At 41.3% G+C, this 23536-nt stretch overlaps 1 protein-coding gene across 2 annotated transcripts in view; it reads right to left on the bottom strand.

The window, feature by feature from the left end:
- LOC115135265 (inositol polyphosphate-5-phosphatase A-like) overlaps positions 1–23211 on the bottom strand; it is a 281318-nt gene extending 258107 nt beyond the window's left edge. The window contains exon 1 of one of the 2 annotated variants that reach the window (XM_029669757.2): positions 22742–23211. In XM_029669757.2, the coding sequence (XP_029525617.1) occupies positions 22742–22813 (72 nt within the window). In that variant the 5' untranslated portion in view covers positions 22814–23211. The remainder of the gene's footprint in view (positions 1–22741) is intronic. The other variant, XM_029669756.2, reaches the window with a different exon arrangement.
- Positions 23212–23536: the final 325 nt, after the last annotated feature.

The raw sequence follows: 23536 nt of genomic DNA, 5'->3' as shown, positions 1-23536 counted from the left end.
AAGGCATGCACTGTTTCTTGCTTTAATGCACACGCTGGGCATCATTCACAAGTGCTAGGCTAATATTGTCACCCATCAGACTACTAAATAATATACAGTACCAGTTGTCATGCCTTGGTCATAGTGTTTTGTGTTTTAGTTATAGAGTTGGTCAGGCCAGGGTGTGACATGGGTTTATGTGTTGTATTTCGTATTGGGGTTTTGTATTAGTGGGATTGCGGTTGAGTAGGGGTGTTAGGCTGGGCTGCCTGAGGCGGTTCTCAATTAAGAGTCAGGTGCATCTCGTTGTCTCGGATTGGGAACCGTATTTAGGTAGCCTGAGTTCGCGTTGTATTTCGTGGGTGATTGTCCCTGTCTCTGTGTAGTATTCACCAGATAGGCTGTATTTAGGTTTCACGTTCTGTTTGTTGTTTTGTAATTCTGAGTTATTTCATGTACCTTTTCATTCATTAAAGTCATGAGTAACCTACACGCTGCATTTCGGTCCGACTCTCTTTCTACAAACGAAGAACGCCGTTACACCAGTAAAACATTTGAACACCTACTCATGCAAAGGTGTTCTTTATTTGACCATTTTCTACATTGTAGAATAATAGTGAAGACATCAAAACTATGAAATAACACATATTGAAGCATGAAGTAAGTAACCAAAAAAAAGTGTTGAACAAATCAAAACGTATTTTAGATTTTTCATGATGACAGCTTTGCAAACGCTTAGCATTCTCTCAACCACCTTCATGAGGTAGTCACCTGGAATGCATTTCAATTAACAGGTGTGTCTTGTTAAAAGTTAATTTAATCTTAATGCATTTGAGCATACAGAAGATAGCCCTATTTGGTAAAAGACCAAGTCCATATTATGGCAAGAACTGCTCAAATATGCAAAGATAAATGACAGTCCATCATTACGTCAAGACATGAAGGTCAGTCAATGCTGAACATCAAGAACTTTGAACGTTTATACAAGTGCCGCAATGATGAAACTGGTCTCTCATGAGGACCGCCACAGGAAAGGAACACCCAGAATTACCTCTGCTGCAGAGGATACGTTCATTCGAGTTTGTCTGATGACCTGTTTGATTTGATTTTCAAGAACATTTGCATTGACATCAGAGTGATTAGAGGGACAATAGAGTGCTGAGTACCATGCAGTTAGCAAGTTTATTAAGGTTACTAATGACCATCAGCAGCAGAAGAGAGAAGCCTAGTTACCGTGACAAAGCGGTCACGTGGAATTTGATTGCGGTCATGACTGTGGCGGTAATACGGTCGGTCACCGTAACAGCCCTAGTCGTGTCGCCTCGTTGTCATCACAACTCTGAGGCAACTTTTGCATTTGGTTGACATCGGTTTTCCTGTAGACAAAAAAATACTGCCATACCACCAAAGAAGCAATAACATTGCAGCCACTTGCGAAATTGATATTTGACATGTCCATATCATTGTGCAGCCCTATTGGAAAAGTGTGAGGCATGTCCCTCTCCACTTGCTTCCTCTTGTAAGCACACATCATAACCAACCAGTCTGAGATCCACAGAAACCCCTCAATACTGTACATACTTCCCCCTCCCTACTCCCATCCACTGCTGACACAACATAGTGAGACACCACTTAAACAAGTAATGCTAACTAGGAAGTCTTGCTATGTTAGATAGATTTTCACCAAAACCCACACTTTCCCTCATTTCACCTCCCCCTGTAAGTCAGTGTTAGGCGCTTACCTGAAACGAAAAGCTTATCTGATGTAGGTGGGCGTTAACATTCACATTCATGAACTCTCACACACAAAAACACACACACACACACACACACACACACAAACACAGAATAGCGTTACAGGCATGCCTTTAACATGGGACACACTTGGGAAACAGACTGTGTATTATGGCCAGAGACAGAAACTTCCTCCTGGGAACTCTTCTCTGCAGCTCAACATGCAGCAACAGGAGATGGGAGGCTACTGGAGGTCATTATAGAAGAACATTCCAGAACAGTGGAAAAAGGGACAGAAGAAAACCCCTGACAGGTAGGCAATACACTAGTTACACAGCTGTACTGTGCATCAGCATTGACTTCATTGAGCATTCACCTTTTTCAGCCTGTTTGGCACAGATAAATCAATTGGTATCAGTATCCTACCTGTGGATTTAATCAACTCTAACTCAACACTTATTAATGGGTTTGAGCCCCTTTCCCGACAGCAAGTGTATGAATAAAGGAGTGGAAAGGGGGTGGGGGGGGTCCCTGTCAGTCTTTCCCATCCCTTATAATTATGACTAAGAGAGGACCTGCTGACACGCCCACCCTTATCTAGTTCCTTATCTGAAACCAGGGCTACCGAGCCCTCATTGTCCTGCTTGTTTAGAACGGCAGACAGAGTGAGTGGAGTGGACAAATTATTCTCAATGTCATAGAAACAATCCCACCGCCTGCTTTACACCAGGCCTACCCTGCCCTGTACTGAGCTGTGATTCTCGGTCATGGTGACCTGGTAGATCCTGTGGAGCTCAGCTCTCACTAATGCCTGAGTCATATTCATTAGGCACCGAAGAAAACAGGGAGGAATTAACTGGTCTAATAAGACAAATTTGTTACGTTTTAAAACGTTACATTTTGTTCCGTGATGTATTCCTGGGCTGGGTTCTCATCAGTCTTTGTGAAGGAGAGGGTGGCAGAGGAACGGAGCAGTGGAGAGGCAACAAAGACAGATTTGGGAAATGTCAGTGCCATGGAGAGTCATTCCCTACACGTTCTGAACACAAATATAAGAACGCAACATGTAATGTGTTGGTACCATGTTTCATGAGCTGAAGAAAAAAAAGATCACAGAAATTCTCTAATTTTGCGCACAAATTTGTTTAAATCCTTGTCAGCAAACATTTCTCCTTTGCCAATATAATCCATCCACCTGACAGTTGTGGCATATCAAGAAGCTGATTAAATAACATGTTCATTTACAACTTGTGCTGGGGACAACAAAAAATATTTTAAAATGTGTTGTCACACAACCCAATGCCACAGATGTATGAAGTTGAGGGAGCATGCAATTGGCATGTTGACTGCAGGAATGTCCACAATAGCTGTTACCAGATAATTGTCTAAGTTTGAAAACAATTTCATACATTTTAGAACATGGCAGTAAGGTAACAAAGTGTGGAAAAAGTCAAGAGGACTGAATACTTCCCGAATGCATTGTATTAGAGTTCGACCGATTATGATTTTTCAACGCCGATACCGATTATTGGAGGACCAAAAAAGCCGATACCGATTAGAAATCGGCCGATTGTTTTTACTTGTTTATTTGTAATAATGACAATTACAACAATACTGAATGAACACTTATTTTAACTTAATATAATACATCAATAAAATCAATTTAGCTTCAAATAAATAATGAAACATGTTCAATTTGGTTTAAATAATGCAAAGTGTTGAAGAAAGTAAAAGTGCAATATGTGCCATATAAAAAAGCTAACATTTAAAGTCCCTTGCTCAGAACATGAGAACATATGAAAGCTGGTGGTTCCTTTTAACAAGAGTCTTCAATATTCCCTGGTAAGACGTTTTTGATTGTAGTTATAATAGGAAATATAGGACTATTTCTCTCTATACAATTGTATTTCATATACCTTTGACTATTGGATGTTCTTATAGGCACTTTAGTATTGCCAGTGTAACAGTATAGCTTCCGTCCGTCTCCTCGCCCCTACCTGGGCTCGAACCAGGAACACATCGGCAACAGCCACCCTCGAAGCAGTGTTGCCCATGCAGAGCAAGGGGAACAACTACTTCAAGTCTCAGAGCGAGTGACGTTTGAAACACTATTAGCGCGCACCCCGCTAACTAGCTAGCCATTTCACATCGGTTACACCAGCCTAATCTTGGGAGTTGATAGGATTGAAGTCATAAACAGCTCAATGCTTGAAGCATTGCGAAGAGCTGCTGGCAAAACGCATGAAAGTGCTGTTTGAATGAATGTTTACGAGCCTGCTGCTGCCTACCATCACTCAGTCAGACTGCTCTATCAAATCATAGACTTTATTATAACATAATAAACACACAGAAATACGAGCCTTATGTCATTAATATGGTCGAATCCGGACACTATCATCTCGAAAACAAGACATTTATTCTTTCAGTGAAATACGGAACCTTTCCGTATTTTACCTAACGGGTGGCATCCATAAGTCTAAATATTGCTGTTACATTGTACAACCTTTAATGTTGTGTGATAATTACGTAAAGTTCGGGCAAATTAGTTCGCAACGAGCCAGGCGGCCCAAACTGTTGCATATACCCTGACTCTGCGTGCAATGAACGCAAGAGAAGTGACACAATTTCACCTGGTTAATATTGCCTGCTAACCTGGATTTCTTTCAGCTAAATATGCAGGTTTAAAAATATATACTTCTGTGTATTGATTTTAAGAAAGGCATTGATGTTTATGGTTAGGTACAGACGTGTAACGATTGTGCTTTTTTCGCAAATGCGCTTTTGTTAAATCATCCCCCATTTGGCGAAGTTGGCTGTCTTTGTTAGGAAGAAATAGTCTTCACACAGTTCGCAACGAGCCATGTTAGCAGGCAATATTAACTAAATATGCAGGTTTAAGAATATATACTTGTGTATTGATTTTAAGAAAGGCATTGATGTTTATGGTTAGGTACACATTGGAGCAACAACAGTCCTTTTTCGTGAATACGCACCGCATCGATTATATGCAACGCAGGACATGCTAGATAAACTAGTAATATCATCAACCATGTGTAGTCAACTAGTGATTATGATAGTTTTTTTATAAGATAAGTTTAATACTAGCTAGCAACTTACCTTGGCTTCTTACTGCATTCGCGTAACAGGCAGGCTCCTCGTGAAGTGCAATGTAATCAGGTGGTTAGAGCGTTGGGACTAGTTAACCGTAAGATTGCAAGATTGAATCCCCAAGCTGACAAGGTACAAATTTGTCGTTCTGCCCCTGAACAAGGCAGGTAACCCACCATTCCTAGGCCGTCATTGAAAATAAGAATTTGTTCTTAACTGACTTGTCTAGTTAAATAAAAGGTTAAATAAAGGTGTACAAATAAAAAACTTTTTTTTAAATTAAAAATTATTATTATTATTATTATTATATTTTTTAAATCGGCCAAATCAGTGTCCAAAAATACCGATTTCCGATTGTTATAAAAACTTGATCAGCCCTAATTAAATCAGCCATTCTGATTAATCAGTCGACCTCTACATTGTATATCTATGGCTTTGTATCCATAAGAATCTCTCACATGCATTCACAGTCAAGTCCTTCTGGAAGGTTCTCCCATCTCCACAGAGGATCTCTGGAGCTCTGTCAGACTGACCATCGGGTTCTTGGTCACCTCCCTAACCAAGGCCCTTCTCCACCGATTGCTCAGTTAGGCTGGGCGGCCAGCTCTAGGAAGAGAGTCTTGGTAGTTCCAAACTTCTTCCATTTAAGAATGATGGAGACCACTGTGTTCTTGGGGACCTTCAATGCTGCAGAAATGTTTTGGTACCTTTCCCAGATCTGTGCCTCGACACAATCCTGTCTTGGAGCTCTACGGACAATTCTTTTGACCTCATGGGGGGCCTTAAATAGACAGGTTTATGCCTTTCCAAATAATGTCCAATCAATTGAATTTACCACAGGTAGACTCAAATGAAGTTGTAGAAACATCTCAAGGATGATCAACGGTATCAGGATGCACCTGATCTTAATTTCGAGACTCATAGCAAAGGGTCTGAATACGAATGTGAATAAGTTATTTCTGTACTTTTATCAAATAAGTTTTCACTTTGTCATTATGCAGTATTGTGTGTAGATTGAGGATTTGTATGTATTTAATACATTTTAGAACAAGGCTGTAACGTAACAAAATGTGGAAAAGGGGAAGGGGCCTGAATACTTTCCAAATGCACTGCATGTACAGTGCCTTCAGAAAGTATTCATACCCCTTGACTTTTTCTACATTTAGTTGTGTTACAGCCCGAATTCAAAATGTATTAAATTGATGTTTTCCTCTCTCATTGATCTGCACACACACAAAGTGAAAACATGTTAATGAGATTTTAGCAAATGTATAGAAATTATATAGAGAAATATCTAATTTATATAAGTATTCACAACCCCTGAGTCAATACTTTGTAGAAGCACCTTTGGCAGTGATTACAGCAGTGAGTCTTTCTGGGTCAATCTCTAAGAGCTTTCCACGCCTGGATTGTGCAACATCTGCCCATTATTATTAAAACTATTCTTCAAGCTCTGTCAAACTGGTTTTTGATTATGGCTAGATAGCCATTTTCAGTTCTTGTCATAGCTGTTCAAGTAGATGTAAGTCAAAACTGTAACTTAGCCAGTCAGGAACATTCACGGTCTTCTTGGTAAGCAACTCCGGTTTAGATTTGGCCTTGTGTTTTAGGTAATGGTCCTGCTGAAAGGTAAATTAATCTCCTAGTTTCTGGTGAAAAGCAGATTGAACCTAATTTTCCTATTGGGTTTTGCCTGTGCATAGCTACATTCCGTTTCATTTCAATCCTGAAAAAAAATCCACAGTTCTTAACGATTACTCAGCATACCCATAACACGATGCAATCACCACTATACTTGAAAATACAGTATGTACTCATTAATGTGTGGTGTTGATTTCCCAAAAATAAGGCTTTGTATTTAGGTCGTAAAGTAAATCGCTTTGCCACACTTTTTGCAGTTTTACTTTACATGTTTTGGAATATTTTTATTCTGTACACGTTTCCTTTTCACTCTGTCAATTAGGTTAGTATTGTAGAGTAAATACAATGTTGTTGAGCCATCCTCAGTTCTCCTAACACAGCCATTAAACTCAAAACCTTTTTAAAGTCACCATTGGCCTCATGGTGAAATCCCTGAACGTTTTCCTTCCTCTATGGCAACTGAGTTAGGAAGGACACCTGTATCTGTGTAGTGACTGGGTGTATTGATACACCATCCAAAGTGTAATTCATAACTTCAGCATGATCAAAGGGGAAATAACCGTGCGAAGGATTTTTCTACGCTGGTCTGACCAATTGGAATCCACGCTTCAACATAGTGGCTCACTACCAAGGTCTATAGGTTCTCCTTCTCCATAGCCAATTTGAGTAAGATATTTAAGCATGTTAACCCTCGCCAGGCTGGCGGCGCAGAGGTGGTGAGGGCTCTGGGAGTGTGGTGCCAGGAAACTAAACTGTCACTCAATGTCAACAAAACAAAGGAGATGATCATGGACATCAGGAAACAGCAGAGGGAGCACCCCCCTATCCACATCAACGGGACCGCAGTGGAGAAGGTGGAACGCTTCAAGTTCCTCGGTGTACACATCACTGACAAACTGAAATGGTCCACTCACACAGACAGTGTGGTGAAGAAGGTGCAACAGTGCCTCTTCAACCTCAGGAGGCTGAAGAAATTTGGCTCGTCTCCTAAAACCCTCACAAACTTGTACAGCTACACAATCTAGAGCATCCTGTCGGGCTGTATCACCGCCTGGTATGGCAAATGCACCACCTGCAACCGCAGGGTTCTCCAGAGGGTGGTGCGGTCTGCCCAACGCATCACAGGGGACAAACTACCTGCCCTCCAGAACACCTACAGCACCCGATGTCACAGGAAAGCAGATCAAGGACAACAACCACCCGAGCCAATGCCTGTTCACCCCGCTATCATCCAGAAGGCGAGGTCAGTACAGGTGCATCAATGCTGGGACCGAGAGACTGAAAAACAGCTTCTATCTCAAGGCGATCAGACTGTTAAATAGCCATCACTAGCAGAGTCTGCTGCCTATATACATAGACTTGAAATCACTGGCCACTTTAATAAATGGAACACTAGTCACTTTAATAATGTGTACATATCTTGCATTACCCATCTCATATGTATATATTGTATCCTATACTATTCTACTGTATCGTATTCTATGCCGCACTGACATTGCTCATCCATATATTGTCCACCATTCCTTTACTAGACGTGTGTGTATTGGATATGTTGTGTAATTGCACTGTCTGAGCTAGAAGCACAAGCAATAACATCTGCGAAACACGTGTATGTGACCAATACAATTTGTTTTTATTTGAAATTCAATGCCTGCTTTTTTTTACCAATCTGCCTGGTCTTTGTGTTTGAAATGAACTGCTCAACTGAGGGGCCTTACAGATAATTGTATGTGTGGGGTACAGAGATGAGTTAGTCATTCAAAAATCATGTTAAGCAATATTATTGCACACAGAGTGAGTCCAAGCAACTCATAAAAGTGGTTGTTTGGATCCTGATCAGACAAGCAGCGGTCCAAGCCGTGCTGTTATTGGCCGTCACAGATACACCTATGCCTGCTAACAGTTCCATCTGAGAATTATCACCAAGCCTCCATAAGAATATCATGTTCACGTTGCCGTCCGAATCACCTCTTGTTCTCATCTCAGCTCGCACATTATTTCCCCTTGCTTCCAGCCGAGCATTTTTAGTGTACTATCAGATCAGGTTCAATGTTTGACGTGACTACATTTACATTACATTTAAGTCATTTAGCAGACGCTCTTATCCAGAGCGACTTACAAATTGGTGCATTCACCTTAAGACATCCAGTGGAACAGCCACTTTACAATAGTGCATCTAAATCTTTTAAGGGGGGGGAGGGTGAGAAGGATTACTTTATCCTATCCTAGGTATTCCTGAAAGAGGTGGGGTTTCAGGTGTCTCCGGAAGGTGGTGATTGACTCCGCTGTCCTGGCGTCGTGAGGGAGTTTGTTCCACCATTGGGGGGCCAGAGCAGCGAACAGTTTTGACTGGGCTGCGCGGGAACTGTACTTCCTCAGTGGTAGGGAGGCGAGCAGGCCAGAGGTGGATGAACGCAGTGCCCTTGTTTGGGTGTAGGGCCTGATCAGAGCCTGGAGGTACTGAGGTGCCGTTCCCCTCACAGCTCCGTAGGCAAGCACCATGGTCTTGTAGCGGATGCGAGCTTCAACTGGAAGCCAGTGGAGAGAGCGGAGGAGCGGGGTGACGTGAGAGAACTTGGGAAGGTTGAACACCAGACGGGCTGCGGCGTTCTGGACTAGCTAGCGACAAGAATGTTATCCAGCCTGCACAGCAACCAATTTGTTTAGAACGAACGATCAGTCCTTTTGCATAGCAACTAAGCAAAAACAAGTAAGGACTGGGTCGCGTCTGTAGCAACATCACCTTCTGGTGGAAGAATGAAATTGTATGAATTGACTTATGAAAATAAAGTTAATTAAAATATGTAACTCATTGTTATTTTAATATGTTGGTAACAGTTTTATAAAAGCAATAAGGCAGGCGAGGGAGTGCTGTATCATGAATACAGTCACATGTTAATGGCGTTTTTTGGGCCAGAACGGCGCGATAACTAGCTAGTTTGGTAGCTAGCTAGTTTGCGTGTTAGCTGAGCCAGTCTCTAATCCATATGAAAAAAAAATGATGCTAGCAATTGCAGTACACACCAAATGCTGAATAAATACAAGGTGCTGTAGTAAAATGAAAGTTAATAACACAATGAATACAAACCATTTAGTCGCATTTTGCGACCGTTTGACCTGGCTGTGTGAGTTACATTTTTAAAATTGGTCGCACTGGTGGGAGCTGCACATTCTACCCGGTCACCTCAACCAAAACGTCCTATATTTTTTGGGCGGATAAAACAAACAACTTTTAGGAGTTCTCAGAGGCTTAACAATGTCGTTTTGATTATTGCTTGAACAGTCGCTAAGACAATCCTTGTTTGTGACAGTTGCAATACCTATTTTGGATGCAGCAGTTGTTAGCTAGAATGCTAAACGCTCATTGACTTGCTACGTTGGTAGCAAAGCTAGCCAAAGAGCCTTGTTACTGGTTGAAGTTTGTTTTTTAAGTATATTGCTGTTGATTTGACGATAACAGACATTAATTAAGCGGGACATGCACAAGCCTTACAATCCAATTATAATCCCAAAGTAGTGTGAAATGCACACATAAGATAAGCTTCATGTAAATGGAAAAGGATCGGTCTATCAGCAGACCACGTTTACTACATGCAGCGCCCACTATGTGTCACTTACTACATGCCGTGCCACTGCCATTGAGGCTGCTAGCTAGGACACTGTCTTTCCACAGTTATTCTAACGCTGTGGAGAGGGTAATCACTACCTGGTAGTGCCACGTGAGAGTTGGGTTGGCTACACTAGGTAGCTACTTCTCTCGCCGTAACATTAACTGAACTGTGGGGGCGGACAACACTGTGTACCAGTGTTCCCTAGCTAGCTAGCAGCCTCCTTCCTCAGTTTTTTTTCAACGGTTGGCATTGAATGTTGGTGCACTACCACCACCTTCTGTGCTGGAATGTGGGCCAGAGACAGTGCTAGCAGCCTCAATGGCAGTGGGTGCATCATGTAGTAAGTGACGCATAGTGGGCGCAGCATGTCGTGGGCACGGCATGTATCAACCCAAGTCTGCAGCTAGACATTATTGTGCAAATGTGTAAATGGAGGATTTTTTTGCTGCAGGTCTATGAGAACTCTCCCATGTTTTCCTCCATGCTGGGGAAATTGTGAATAGCGACTGAGTACAGACGGATTCAGGTAGAAAAACAATGGATGACAATTATCAATTGACAGGACAGCGGAGTCAATCACCACCTTCCGGAGACACCTGAAACCCCACCTCTTTCAGGAATACCTAGGATAGGATAAAGTAATCCTTCTCACCCCCCCTTAAAAGATTTAGATGCACTATTGTAAAGTGGCTGTTCCACTGGATGTCTTAAGGTGAACGCACCAATTTGTAAGTCGCTCTGGATAAGAGCGTCTGCTAAATGACTTAAATGTAATGTAAATGTAACATTACTGCTATTGGCTAAAATCCAGTTTCCAGACATGGAAGTTAGGTTCATTTTAGGTTCTGAATGAAAGGTGAACAGATGCCTTGAGTAGAGTACATTAGAGTAGGGGCGGCAGGGTAGCCTAGTGGTTAGAGTGTTGGACTAGTAACCGAAAGGTTGCAAGTTCGAATCCCCGAGCTGACAAGGTAAAAATCTGTCGTTCTGCCCCTTAACAGGCAGTTAACCCACTGTTCCTAGGCCGTCATTGAAAATAAGAATTTGTTCTTAACTGACTTGCCTAGTAAAATAAAGGTAAAAATAAACATTTTTTAAACAATACATTATACTGTACTATACTCTATTGTATTGTACTGAACTGTACTCTGCAGTCAACTCTTGTGAAACATAGATGTCTATGATTGGTTCAGATTTGGGCCTTTCAAATGTTTGGGCCAAGTCAATGCCGGTCCAAATCTAAACCAATTATAGACATTATGTTTGGGCCAAATATAGGAATATCCAGACCGGATGTCTGAGACATTGAGATATACTTTATGTATGGTCCAAATCAAGGCTGGTTCCGACCGGACCAAAGGTGAACCAAACATGGACGTCTATGAATGGTTCAGATTTGGTCCTGTCCATGGATGTTGAAATCAAGGCCGGTCCAGATCCATTTTTGTATTTTTTAAAATTATTATTATTATTTATTTTTTAAATAAGACTTTCTTCTCTAGTCACATCAGGACCAAAAAAAGATGTGCAAACGGCCTGATTGGAAACAGCAAATTGGTCAGTAAACTTTCCAAATGTAGACAATACGCTAGAAAGGTGGAATCTTTCTGTGCTGATAAAATGTTTTATGTGAGAACTGGTGGTGGAAATGCTTTTATGCGCAAATATTGATATAACCATCATATCAAAGTTAACTTGGAGTCACACGATGACATGTGTGGTCCTCCCACTGCTACTGGGGAAAATGTGCAGTTTATTAGACTACAGTGCAAGTGCAAGGCTATGAGATTGATGCTCCTTTCCAATAAATATCAAGTCTTATTCTGGAGACATGATGATCGATGCTTGACTGCAGTTTGACAAATACAAATAATCTTGCTCTTTTGTCCATAATAATCATGTGATAGGCTACCTGCACTGTATCTGCAAACTGTTGGCTAGAGACATTTGTGACAAAACCAACAGGACAAAAATGATTTTACGTGCACAAAACCAACAGGACAAAAATGATTTTACGTGCACAACTAGTGAAGTTGATGGAAACATCTCTGGTGGAAAACCTGCATTTATTTTATTTTATTTATGCGAATATTTGCATGAAAATCTGTTGCCATTTGGATGAAAACCTAGCTAATGTCATACATTTGATCTCCAGCCTGTAGGCTACAGACAATGCCATATACACTTTCTACCATAGGCTACATGACTTAGGTTAGATGATTGAACAGAACGTTGGTGGAGCGCCGCAGCGGTGTGCCTCTCCAACAAGCAAAATATTTACCACCCCTGCTTTTGACAAAGGGGGCTCTGCATCTTGGGCCTGTTGACATCAATGTAATGGCCGAGCTCTGCAGAGGTCTCCTGAACATCTCAGATTCTCATCCTCCAAAGAAATGAAGGGTTGTAAAAGACAAATGGAATGCCTCTAAACTCCCAGCTGTGCCAATTAGAGAAGAATCTACTAAATGTCTAGACAACATGTTTACACTCTCGATTTTTCCTTATTAAGTCAATTGGGGAAAAATGCAGCAACATAAGAGTTCAGTATTCTTTACTGAAAAATCTATGTAGGCATAATCAACAGCATCATCACGGTTAAATCTAGGCCCAAGGTGTCAACTTATTATTAAAAAGATACAATTATTAAACACACAAACAGTCAAAGACACCATCATGGGCTTCAGTGGAGAGGAATTAAGATATTCTTCAGGCAATAGACGTTGATTATTCAGGCTTCGAGATGCCAGGCCAATCCATCTCACTCCATTTTCCCTTTGAAAATCTAATTTCATGTTCTGAGGGGGCAGGAGGAGATGTTTTGGGTCGAGGCTGCTGTCGATGTGGGAGGGGGGTGCAGAGGAGTATTTTTCTCCACTCATACAGGAGTTATGAAGTCAATGTTCATATTTTGCAGGGGAGTATTTAAAGAATATACAGTACCAGTCAAAGGTTTGGACACATCTACTCATTCAAGGGTTTCCTTATTTTTACTATTTTCTACATTGTAGAATAATGGTGAAGACATCCAAACTATGAAATAACACATATGGAATAATGTTGTAAACAAAAAATAAATGTTATATTTGATATTCTTCAAAGTAGCCACCCTTTGCCTTGACAGCTTTACAAACTCTTGAGATATTCTCAACCAGCTTCATGAGGTAGTCACCTGGAATGCATTTCAATTAACAGGTGTGCCTTGTTAATTTGTGGAATTTCCTTCCTTCTTAACGCGTTTGAGCAAATCAGTTGTGTTGTGACAAAGTAGGGGTGGTATACAGAAGATCGCCCTATTTGGTAAAAGACCAAGTCCATGGTATGGCAAGAAGAGCTCAAATAAGCAAAGAGAAACTCCAGTCCATCATTACTTGAAGACATGAAGGTCAGTCAATCCGAAAAATTGCAAGAACTTTGAAAGTTTCTTCAAGTGCAGTCGCAAAAACCATCTTGCGCTATGATGAAACTGGCTCTCATGAGGACCACCACAGGACAGGAAGACCCAGAGTTACATATGTTGCAGAGGATAAGTTCATTACAGTTACCAGGACAAATAACTGCTTCACAGAGTTCAAGTAACAGACACATCAACATCAATTGTTCAGAGGACACTGTATGAATCAGGCCTTCATGGTCGAATTTCTGTAAAGAAACCATGACTAAAAGGACACCAATGAGAAGAAGAGACTTGCTTGGGCGAAGAAACACGAGCAATTTACATTAGACTGGTGGAAATGTGTCCTTTGGTCTGATGAGTCCATATTTGAGGTTTTTGATTCCAACAGCCGTGTCTTTGTGAGACGTGGAGAAAGTGAACGGATGATCTCTGCATGTGTGGTTCCCACCGTGAAGCATAGGGGTGGTGGTGTGATGGTGCTTTGCTGGTGACACAGTCAGTGATTTATTTAGAATTCAAGGCACACTTAACCAGCATGGCTACCACAGCATTCTGCAACGATACACCATCCCATCTGGTTTGCGCTTAGTGGGACTATAATTTGTTTTTCCAACAGGACAATGACCCAATACACCTCCAGGCTGTGTAAGGACTATTCTACCAAGAAGGAGATTGATGGAGTGCTGCATCAGATGACCTGGCCTCCATAGTCACCCGTTGGACCGCAGAGTGAAGGAGTTAAGTGCTCCGCAGAGTTAAGTGCTCAGCAGAGTTAAGTGCTCAGCATATGTGGAAACCGCAAGACTGTTGGAAAAGTATTCTTCATGAAGCTGGTTGAGAGAATGGCAAGAGTGTGCAAAGCTGTCATCAAGGCAAACGGTGGCTACTTTGAAGAATCTCAAATATATTTTGATTTGTTTACCACTTTTTTGGTTACTACATGATTCCATATGTGTTATTTCATAGTTTAGATGTCTTCACTATTATTCTACAACGTAGAAAAAAGTAAAAACAAAGAAAAACCCTTGAATGAGTAGGTGTCCAAACTTTTGACTGGTACTGTATATATACATAACTGTTTTAATTTCGATTTATCAGGGGGCACCCTCAGCACACCTACCTCCCGCAGCTATGGGGAGCCCACAAAAATAGCACCATCTAATCTTTCTATCAGAAATGTTCCATTCCGGCAACATCTAAAACATTCTGGAACCCTCTCAGGCTGAAAAAAACTAGGAGAGATGGTGGTGTCATCTAGGGCTTGGCCAAATATCATATGAATTAGAATGAATCTTTTAGCGTTATATTCCAAATGCCTGTATCGCAAGAATCAAGGTTTTTATATATTTTTATTTTTATGAGCGTTCTGTCTTTTTGGTCTCGTCTCCTTCTTTGCTGTGTGAACTGTGCACCTTCCCACTTGCACACAGACAGCAAGCCCCTCCCCCTGCCACTCACAACAACAACAGATCACCACTTCTTCCTCTCTGACAGAAAGCAGTTTAAAATCGCTATTTGCATTTGAGGCTTGGTCCAACAGAAATCGGTCAAATGGACACCGAACCGCTTGAGACATTATTTTAACGTAATAGATGAGAATTTTCAAACGATACCCTTTTTGTGTCTCAACTCCCAAAATGTAGAACAGAGCAGACCCTACTATAACGCGAGGATCAATTGACATGATTTTGGAAAATATATATATTTTAGACAAAGACTGTCATGTGCTATAGCTGCCTAGTCTGCGTTTCATAAACGTGCAATGAGCATAAAAACACGCATGTAGATAAGTACTTGGCAACTCGTTCTCATTCTGAGAAATAAGTATATTATCTAGGTAGCCACTTGATATCAATATCTAAACAAAGTGAACAGGCTATGTTGTTCAAACAGTTGGAGACAAACATGAGGGTGTATTCATAACAGTGCAAATGTTCTTTCTACCTTGTTGGCAAGCAAATGGATCCAAGTTGGCTAGACTTTAAATGTAAAAGATTAGTTGGCTACTCACTAGCACGTGGGCTTGTGCTTGAGAGATTGTTAATGAGACCCGTGTTCATTTTCTATAATGCCTGCTCCTAGAAATTGGTCGTTATTATTGGATGTGCATTGTGAATGGTTGTGGTTATTACATTTGTAACCAAAACATTATTTTCATAGACCAACTTCAAAGCCAGATCAGTTATTATTACCAAAAAAAAGCTGGTTAAACTATTTTCCTAAAATAACATTATTAGTTAATTACATTTACTTATAATGCCCTTTCTACATCAGCAGATGTCACTAAGAGCTTATACAGAAACCGATCCTAAAACGCCAAACAGCATGCAAAGCAGATGTAGAAGGGGTGTCCAGTCCGGATGGGAATTATAAGAGTACATGGCCATTAAGATCAGATACAGTGGGGAGAACTAGTATTTGACACACTGCCGATTTTGCAGGTTTTCCTACTTACAAAGCATGTAGAGGTCTGTAATTGTTATCATAGGTACACTTCAACTGTGAGAGACGGAATCTAAAACAAAGATCCAGAAAATCATATTATATGATTTTTAAGTAATTAATTTGCATTTTATTGGTCTCACAGTTGAAGTGTACCTATGATAAAAAATTACAGACCTCTACATGCTTTGTAAGTGGTAAAACCTGCAAAATCGGCAGTTTATCAAATACTTGTTCACTGTAGTTCTTCAAGATGTTGAAAAGTTCATAGATGACCAGCAGGGTTAAATAATAATCACAACGGTTTTAGAGGGTGTAACAGGTCAGCACCTCAAGAGTAAATGTCATTTGGCTTTTCATAACTGAGAATTCAGAGGTTGAGACAGTAGGTGCAAAAGAGAGGGAGAAAGAGAGGGGAGAGAGAGGGAGGGAGAGGGTCGAAAACAGCAGGTCCGGGACAACGTAGCACGTCCGGTGAACAGGTCAGGGTTCCATGGTTGTGGAAGGCCTATATTTTGCCTAGATATAATTTTACATGAAGTGTATTGATCTTTAAATTGTGCAACAAAGCTTATTTGGGACAAAAAAATACAATAAAGAGATAACCTACATGACCAAAAGTGACTGCTCGTTGAACATCTTATTCCAAAATCATGGGCATTAATATGGAGTTGGTCCCCACTTTGCTGCTGTAACAGCCTCCACTCTTCTGGGAAGGCTTTCGACTAGATAGAACATTGCTGTAGGGACTTGCTTCCATTCAACCACAAGAGCATTAGTGAGGTTGGGCACTTGTGTTAGGCGATTAGGCCTGGCTCGCAGTCGACGTCCCAATTCATCCCGAAGGTGTTTGATGGGGTTGAGGTCAGGGCTCTGTGCAGGCCAGTCAAGTTCTTCCACACCAATCTCGAAAAAAACATTTCTTTATGGACCTTGCTTTGTGTACAGGGCAATGTCATGCTGAAACAGGAAAGGGCCTTCCCCAAACTGTTGGCACAAAGTTGGAAGCACAGAATCGTCTAGAATGTCATTGTATGCTGTAGTGTTAAGATTTCCCTTTACTGGAAGTAAGGGGCCTAGCCCAAACCAGGAAAAACAGCCCCAGACCATTATTCCTCCTCCACCAAACTTTACAGTTGGCACTATGCATTGAGGCAGGTAGCGTTCTCCTGGCATCCGCCAAACACAGTTGGTGAAGTGTGATTCATCACTCCAGAGAACGTGTTTCCACTGCTGCAGAGTCCAATGGTGGCGAGCTTTACACCACTCCTGCCGATGCTTGGCATTAACCGGGGCAGCTTTAGCACGGCAGAAATTTGACGAACTGACTGGTTGGAAAGGTGGCATCCTATGATGGTGCCACGTTGAAAGTCACTGAGCTCTTCATTCTACGGCCAATGTTTGTCTATGGAGATTGCATGGCGGTGTGCTCGAATTTATGAAATAGCCGAATCCACTCATGTGGGGTGTCCACATACTTTTGTATATATAGTGTAATGTATATATCATGAATTGCCCATAGCTTTGAAAAAATCTGGTAAGGTCGGTAGTTGAGAAGGTCAGTAGTTGTCAATTGGTCTGAAGATCTGCACCAATTACATTAAATTATTAGCTACCCTTTTGTCAAAACTTCTGTTAACCTCTTCTCTGCAATTACGCTATTATAAACATCTAGCAAGCCTACTCTTTTCAATCTGACTGAACTGTGGAAGAAGCAAAACTCATGTTCTCACACCAGATCTAATACTCAGCACAATAAACTAACAAGACACATATTGTGGTCTAATATCCCTCCGGCACTATAACTACACACTGCAGGTTATTATATCATATGATTCACTTAGCCTCCCCATTACCTAGAATCAGTCATGTGATCTGGGCCTAAATATAAACCAACAGCTTTTTCCACGGGTTATTTCTGTTCCATCTGAAATGCACTATAACATTCTTACGTGTTTACCAGAAAAGCACAATTATCTGAGCTTTACCGGGGCACTGCTCTCTGATTCTTAACGGAGTGTTAGCAGTGGGCCCACCTACTGTAGCAACGTTGAAAATCCTAATAGTCATTCAGGGTTCCAAGCCGCCAGCAAAGCAGCTAAGCCTAGATCAGGGCCAAGCTCGAGGACACAGATTTTTCTTCTCATTTCATTCCATCCTTTTTCTATCTTTAGTAGTGTAAATATGCCAGCTAACTGGGGTCTGGGTGCACTTGTAATGAGACAAGACTGCGACGGCCGGAGCTAATGAGCTGTCAGGGGACTACAGTGAAAGAGACTGAAGACAGAAGCAGCACGCCAGAGCTAGGTACAGTGCCCAGCCAGAGAGGTCAAACAGCAGAGCCCGTATCCAGAGAACTGTACCATAGTGGGGCAAAAAAAAGAGACAAGCCCCATGACAAAACAGGCATCTGCTGTTTCCCACTGCACCTCTCCAAAGTATAGGACATAGCCTTCTACATGACATGGATCGGTAGTGGGTGAAGAAAATGACATCCAGGCCGGATGGTATTCATCTGACGCTGTAAGCACTAGCAGAGTTGTCTCTTTAGAGAAGGGAGGGAATTTGTTGCCAACCTGGGTGTCTAGGTGGAGGAAGGTGCCCTTCTGTCCTCTGTCTAGAGTTCAGCAGGGAGGGAGTGGTATACAGTATAGCTATGGGGCAGTTATCTCCTCTGATGACCCGCCAACCTCACAGCCATTATGTGATCCTGTTTAAATCACTGCACCAGTGCAAAACTCGTCAGTCATGGTGATGGCTGGATGGGGTTAGCCTACAAGTGGTTCGGCTTGCTCTGTTTAGGTCAGGATATCGCAGAGAAACCACCCACTCGGGCGGAAACGGCATAGGCCTACAACTAAATATGTGTATGAGACCAATAAAATGTGATTTGAAAGGGGTTAACTTACCAGACACAAATGTACTGTACAATAGCAAGGCCAACTGTGAATAAATCAAACTAAGTGGGTGTGCAAGACATTCACAAACGTAAATAATGATTAACATTTACCCTTTACATTTGAAGCACTCCAGGAAATAGATGTTTGCCTTTCAACATCTTAAGCAGGGTTGTGTCTCACAATGAATGTTTGACTTTGCCTCTGGACCCTTGCAGATTATGAATGTTTGATGTTCGCATCCAGAGAACTTGGACGAATATTTTAAAAAAGTACGGTGAAAGATTCACCTGCAGCTGAATGGCTGTTTGAACATCCCACACACCTTTCTTTATTGAGACCTTAGGACCGTGATCCATCAACATGGAGTGAATGAGTGTGTCGGTTCCAGGGAACCTGGATCTACTGATAGTGATTGCTGGCAGTGGGAGGAGGAGAAGTATGCTGTTCAATGAGCACAACCCACTAACATATTTTCCATCTGTATGTTGTTATCAACTAACTAATTTCGAAACGGGTTTCAGTTGGGGGGAAAAATATTCCCAAACTAATGAGCTAAAATATAATAAGGAGCCAGAGAAATCAGCACTTAGTGGTACCTTGAAAAAGCTTACAAGCTGAAATATCTCAAGATATAACATGGTTGACTCCCTCCTCAACCCCTGGGAACAAGACCTAGCAAAGCTGCAGCTGGCTCAAAACAGAGCAACACGGCTTGCCCTTAAACTGCAAATAAAGAACTAACATCAACAACATGCCAGTCTTTCCTGGTTGAGGGTTGACGAGAGATTCACTTGTTTTCTTCTAGTTTTTATGAGAAAATTCCAGATTGTCTGCATAAACAAATTCAATTCATACAAAACCCACAAGTTATGCCACCAGGGGTCTTTTCAAAGTCCCCAAGTCAAAAACAAATTCACGACAATTACGACAGTATTATACAGAGCTATGATCGCATAGAACTCCCTTCCATCTCCAATTACTCACACAAACAGCAAAATTACCTTTAAAAAAATAAAAACAAGATGAAACATCTCATATGAACAGCAGGGACTTTGACACACACACAAACACACTCTTTTTGTATTGTTTGTGTAGATATTTTTTGTTATATTGTTTGCATATTGCTGGTTTTGTATTTATTTTTTTAAGTGTGACTGTCCTTGTCTATCAGAGTTTTGTTACTGGTCATATTTTCTATTTTTTGTGACCACAGGAAGAATAGATGCTGCCTCTGCAAAAGCAAAATTGTCATCAACAGACACAGAGGCACCTGGGTCGTTCCACAAAATGAGTTCCTTTTGCATCCCTTTTATATTTTAAGAATATATTGTGCACAAATATTGCATTTTAAAAGCCTGCCCTGTTACATGAAATTAAGTGCCCTTTAACATAGACCACATGGACAATTAAATACATCACATTTTTATATAAAGACTTGCTAAAGTGCCAAAATGAATCATTTTGACATGTCCCTCTGTGCAACCTATGTGACTTCTAGGAAGATTTTAACCCTCTTAACCTCAACATTTCTCCACGTTTTCACCATCATTGTATAGCCCGAGTTAATATGTCGCTTTGACATTGTAATTTCTGTCGATCATTATTTATGTGGCACTTTACACTCATAAACGTATACGGTTTCAAAATGTCAGATTTGGACACAAACACACACCTAAACTGGCTGTCCAGTAACATGGTGTACATGACGTCAGAGCTCAGTGTCTCCTCTTCACCGCACTTTATGGGTTTTGACGAACAGCCGTTCTGAACATGAGGACCGTCCACGACAAGAAGTTGCCCTCCATCCCTCCCGCTAAATTGGGCAGCTTTTGCCAATTGTTTGTTGTCTGAGTGAGGGAAATGCTGTAAGTTACCAAGACTCAACGTATTTTGAAAAATTAGATGTTGAGGATTATAATAAATACCGATTTGAAGTCATGCAAGCAAACCAAACACCCATGAGTCCAAATGTGCGCTTCACATTTCCATATCATAAAACTAATGTTATATACAGTGTCAACATTTATGATCACTGTGTTTGATGTACAGTTACAAGATGACATGGCGTTATACCCTGGGTTTAGGGCCGGGACAATACCGGTATCGCAAATGAAAACACGAAGCAGAACTCACTCTTTGGACCTTTAAAAACCTGTACATAAAATATTGTGTGCTGTATCTTGGAAAATAAATAATTGTGACTCTGGATGACAACATAATGATGTTTGTTTGTAACATTAGGGCTGTTTCCCTAAAGAAGTGAAGTCCGCTTTGCGTTTTGTTTACTTGCCACGATACTAACGAGTATCGCGATGTTGGTACCGTCAGGGCGCTACCTGGGTTGTCCTGAAAAGAATGGGCCGGTTTGTTGTATTGTGAAGAAAATGTGCCGGATGCAGGGCTGTGTTCCAAACAAAACAACTACAAGTGTGTGTGTGTGTAAAGGATGTCACACTGCTTGCTTAGCGAGTAGGGCTGGGCGATGTCAAATTACTTTAAATGTATGTTTTTGCACAATATTCCATTTTTATATGTCAACTGCTCAAATTGCGTGCAGGGCAGACACTACTAAAACAGGAGTATCAATGAACATTGATTCTGGAAAAATGTATGGTCAATTTGTCACGTGGCATTTTAGCCCAAACACTGTTAAACTAGCTGTAAGGTCTGTGTTTAATAAATGTGCAATAAGCGTAAACCACAATTATATAAGGAACTGGCAACTCATTCTCATTCTGAGAAATAAGGTAACTCTGTCACGCTCAACCCTGTTACTTTACTTGGCACTTAATATAGTCTTCTTTTATCTTTTACCTCGAGATAGCAAACTTTTTTTTATATTAAGTTGGAAATTTGCTCTTTTTGACCGAATGTAAAAATTAGGTTTAACAATTTTTTTTTTTTTACGAAGTTATACTACTCAAAGGGCATCCAATTGGCTGTACAACCCATCTCCAGTACCATAGCATAATGTGAAAGGAAAAAGACCTTATGCCCAAATCAGCTGATTTGATTTTCATGCTTTGGACCAATCAAGTATATCAGTCCTCCTCACATACTCCTAGCTCACCCTAGTCTATCTGGCCTTCCATTCCACATGCAACAAGTGAAAAGGAAAACATCATTACATCTCATGTTAGATCTGGTTGAATAGACCACGGCCTATGTCATCAAAACCTGCTATCTCAACACAAAGTATGCGTTTTTTTCATGTGTGTAATTATAAAACAAAAGGAGAGTCCATGCCCAAATGCAAAGTCGGGAGTAAGTACACACCTCATCATTAGTTTGGCCTATATGGTTGTCAAGAAAAAGCTACCAAAACATGATCCTTCTCACACTGGACCATGCAGGAAGATATATGTTGCTCATCTGAATGTATGTGGAAAACGTTTAGCCTATGGAAAAACATTGATGCAAAAAAAAAAACGGCCTAGATTATCTCTATATATAATTTGGTTTGAAAAGAGTGGACTTCTATGATAACCTAAAGGCCTAGGTGAACGTCAAAACAGGCACCGTGCAGTAGGCTGCTCAAATTTAAATCTACACCTCCTCTACTTGGTAGCTGTCACAATAATGTTATACTACGACCGCAAACTGCAAGGCAGAGACAACCCGTGCAACCTATCCGCAACGTCCAAACCGGGAGGTCCAATTAATAGTTGTTTCCCCAAATCACGGTTTCTACAATGATAGAGACTACAAGCATTATCAACATTGCTGGCTAGAGGCCCACGCTGTGGCTGTACTCACACGTGAAAGTAAGGTGCTTACGACGCCACGATAAAGACTACTGGCCATATCACGGGCGCAGTGGAATCAATTGAAAGCGGCATTGGTGGATACATTGTAACCAAAACAACAGGGAAAACAATCACATTAGTTGCGAAGAAACATTGTAACGGACTGTCGCAGGCAAAGCAACTTACATCTTCAAAGAGCGATCCAACGTTGGCTGTCACGAGCAGTATTCCCGAGCCTGCTGTCAGCTTCCCCGCCATAATTCTGTCAGAATCAAAAATGTAGCCGACTTTGGACTGTTCGGAATTGAAAGTAGCAAAAGTCGTTCAAGGTTTCACGAAGCTGGTTGAGTTAAAATATTGAGGAATTGTGACTGCAGCCAGGTTTGTGACCGTTCGGCTCGCTCATACTAGCAAGGATCGTGCATCTAGCTGCTTGCTGACGGTCTTGCTGCTCTGTAGATGTTCTGGCTACTTTTTCACATTTACAGCCATCACAACTGTTTCCGTTTTAATCCATAGCGACTACTGACTGGGCTCTGGTTCATTCCAACAGTGAGTGTTTAATTCCCTGGCTTTTGCAGTGAAAAAGTCTCCCTCGTAAACCGCGACTCCGTAAGGACCATTGCCTTTGATTGTTCAGAGAGGATAGGCTGGAGTCTTTCACTGTCCTGACGTCACCAAGCGAATGGAAAGACGGAGCTGTTTTAAAAGGGCAACGCATTACTTGAAAAGCCACGCCAGACAGCTCCGGAGCCCTTACTTTTAGGCCACTTGACTTGTTGTTGCTTACATGTTTTTTTTAAATACGCAAAATTGTGGAATATAACTGTCCTGCCTAAACAATTTCATTCACTGTGAATGCAGCTTCTGACATATGGCAATGTCATAACAAATAAAACCTAGACTGATTATTACTGACCTTTGGTAGTGACACAGATGATACATGATAGAAAACTTTGCTGGTCAGCTAATTAGCAAGAT

The sequence above is a fragment of the Oncorhynchus nerka genome, linkage group LG10 (genome assembly GCF_034236695.1).
Source record: "Oncorhynchus nerka isolate Pitt River linkage group LG10, Oner_Uvic_2.0, whole genome shotgun sequence".
Classification (NCBI taxonomy): domain Eukaryota; kingdom Metazoa; phylum Chordata; class Actinopteri; order Salmoniformes; family Salmonidae; genus Oncorhynchus; species Oncorhynchus nerka.
The sequence above is the reverse complement of the archived record's forward strand: the minus strand, read 5'-3'. Positions and strand labels throughout refer to the sequence as shown.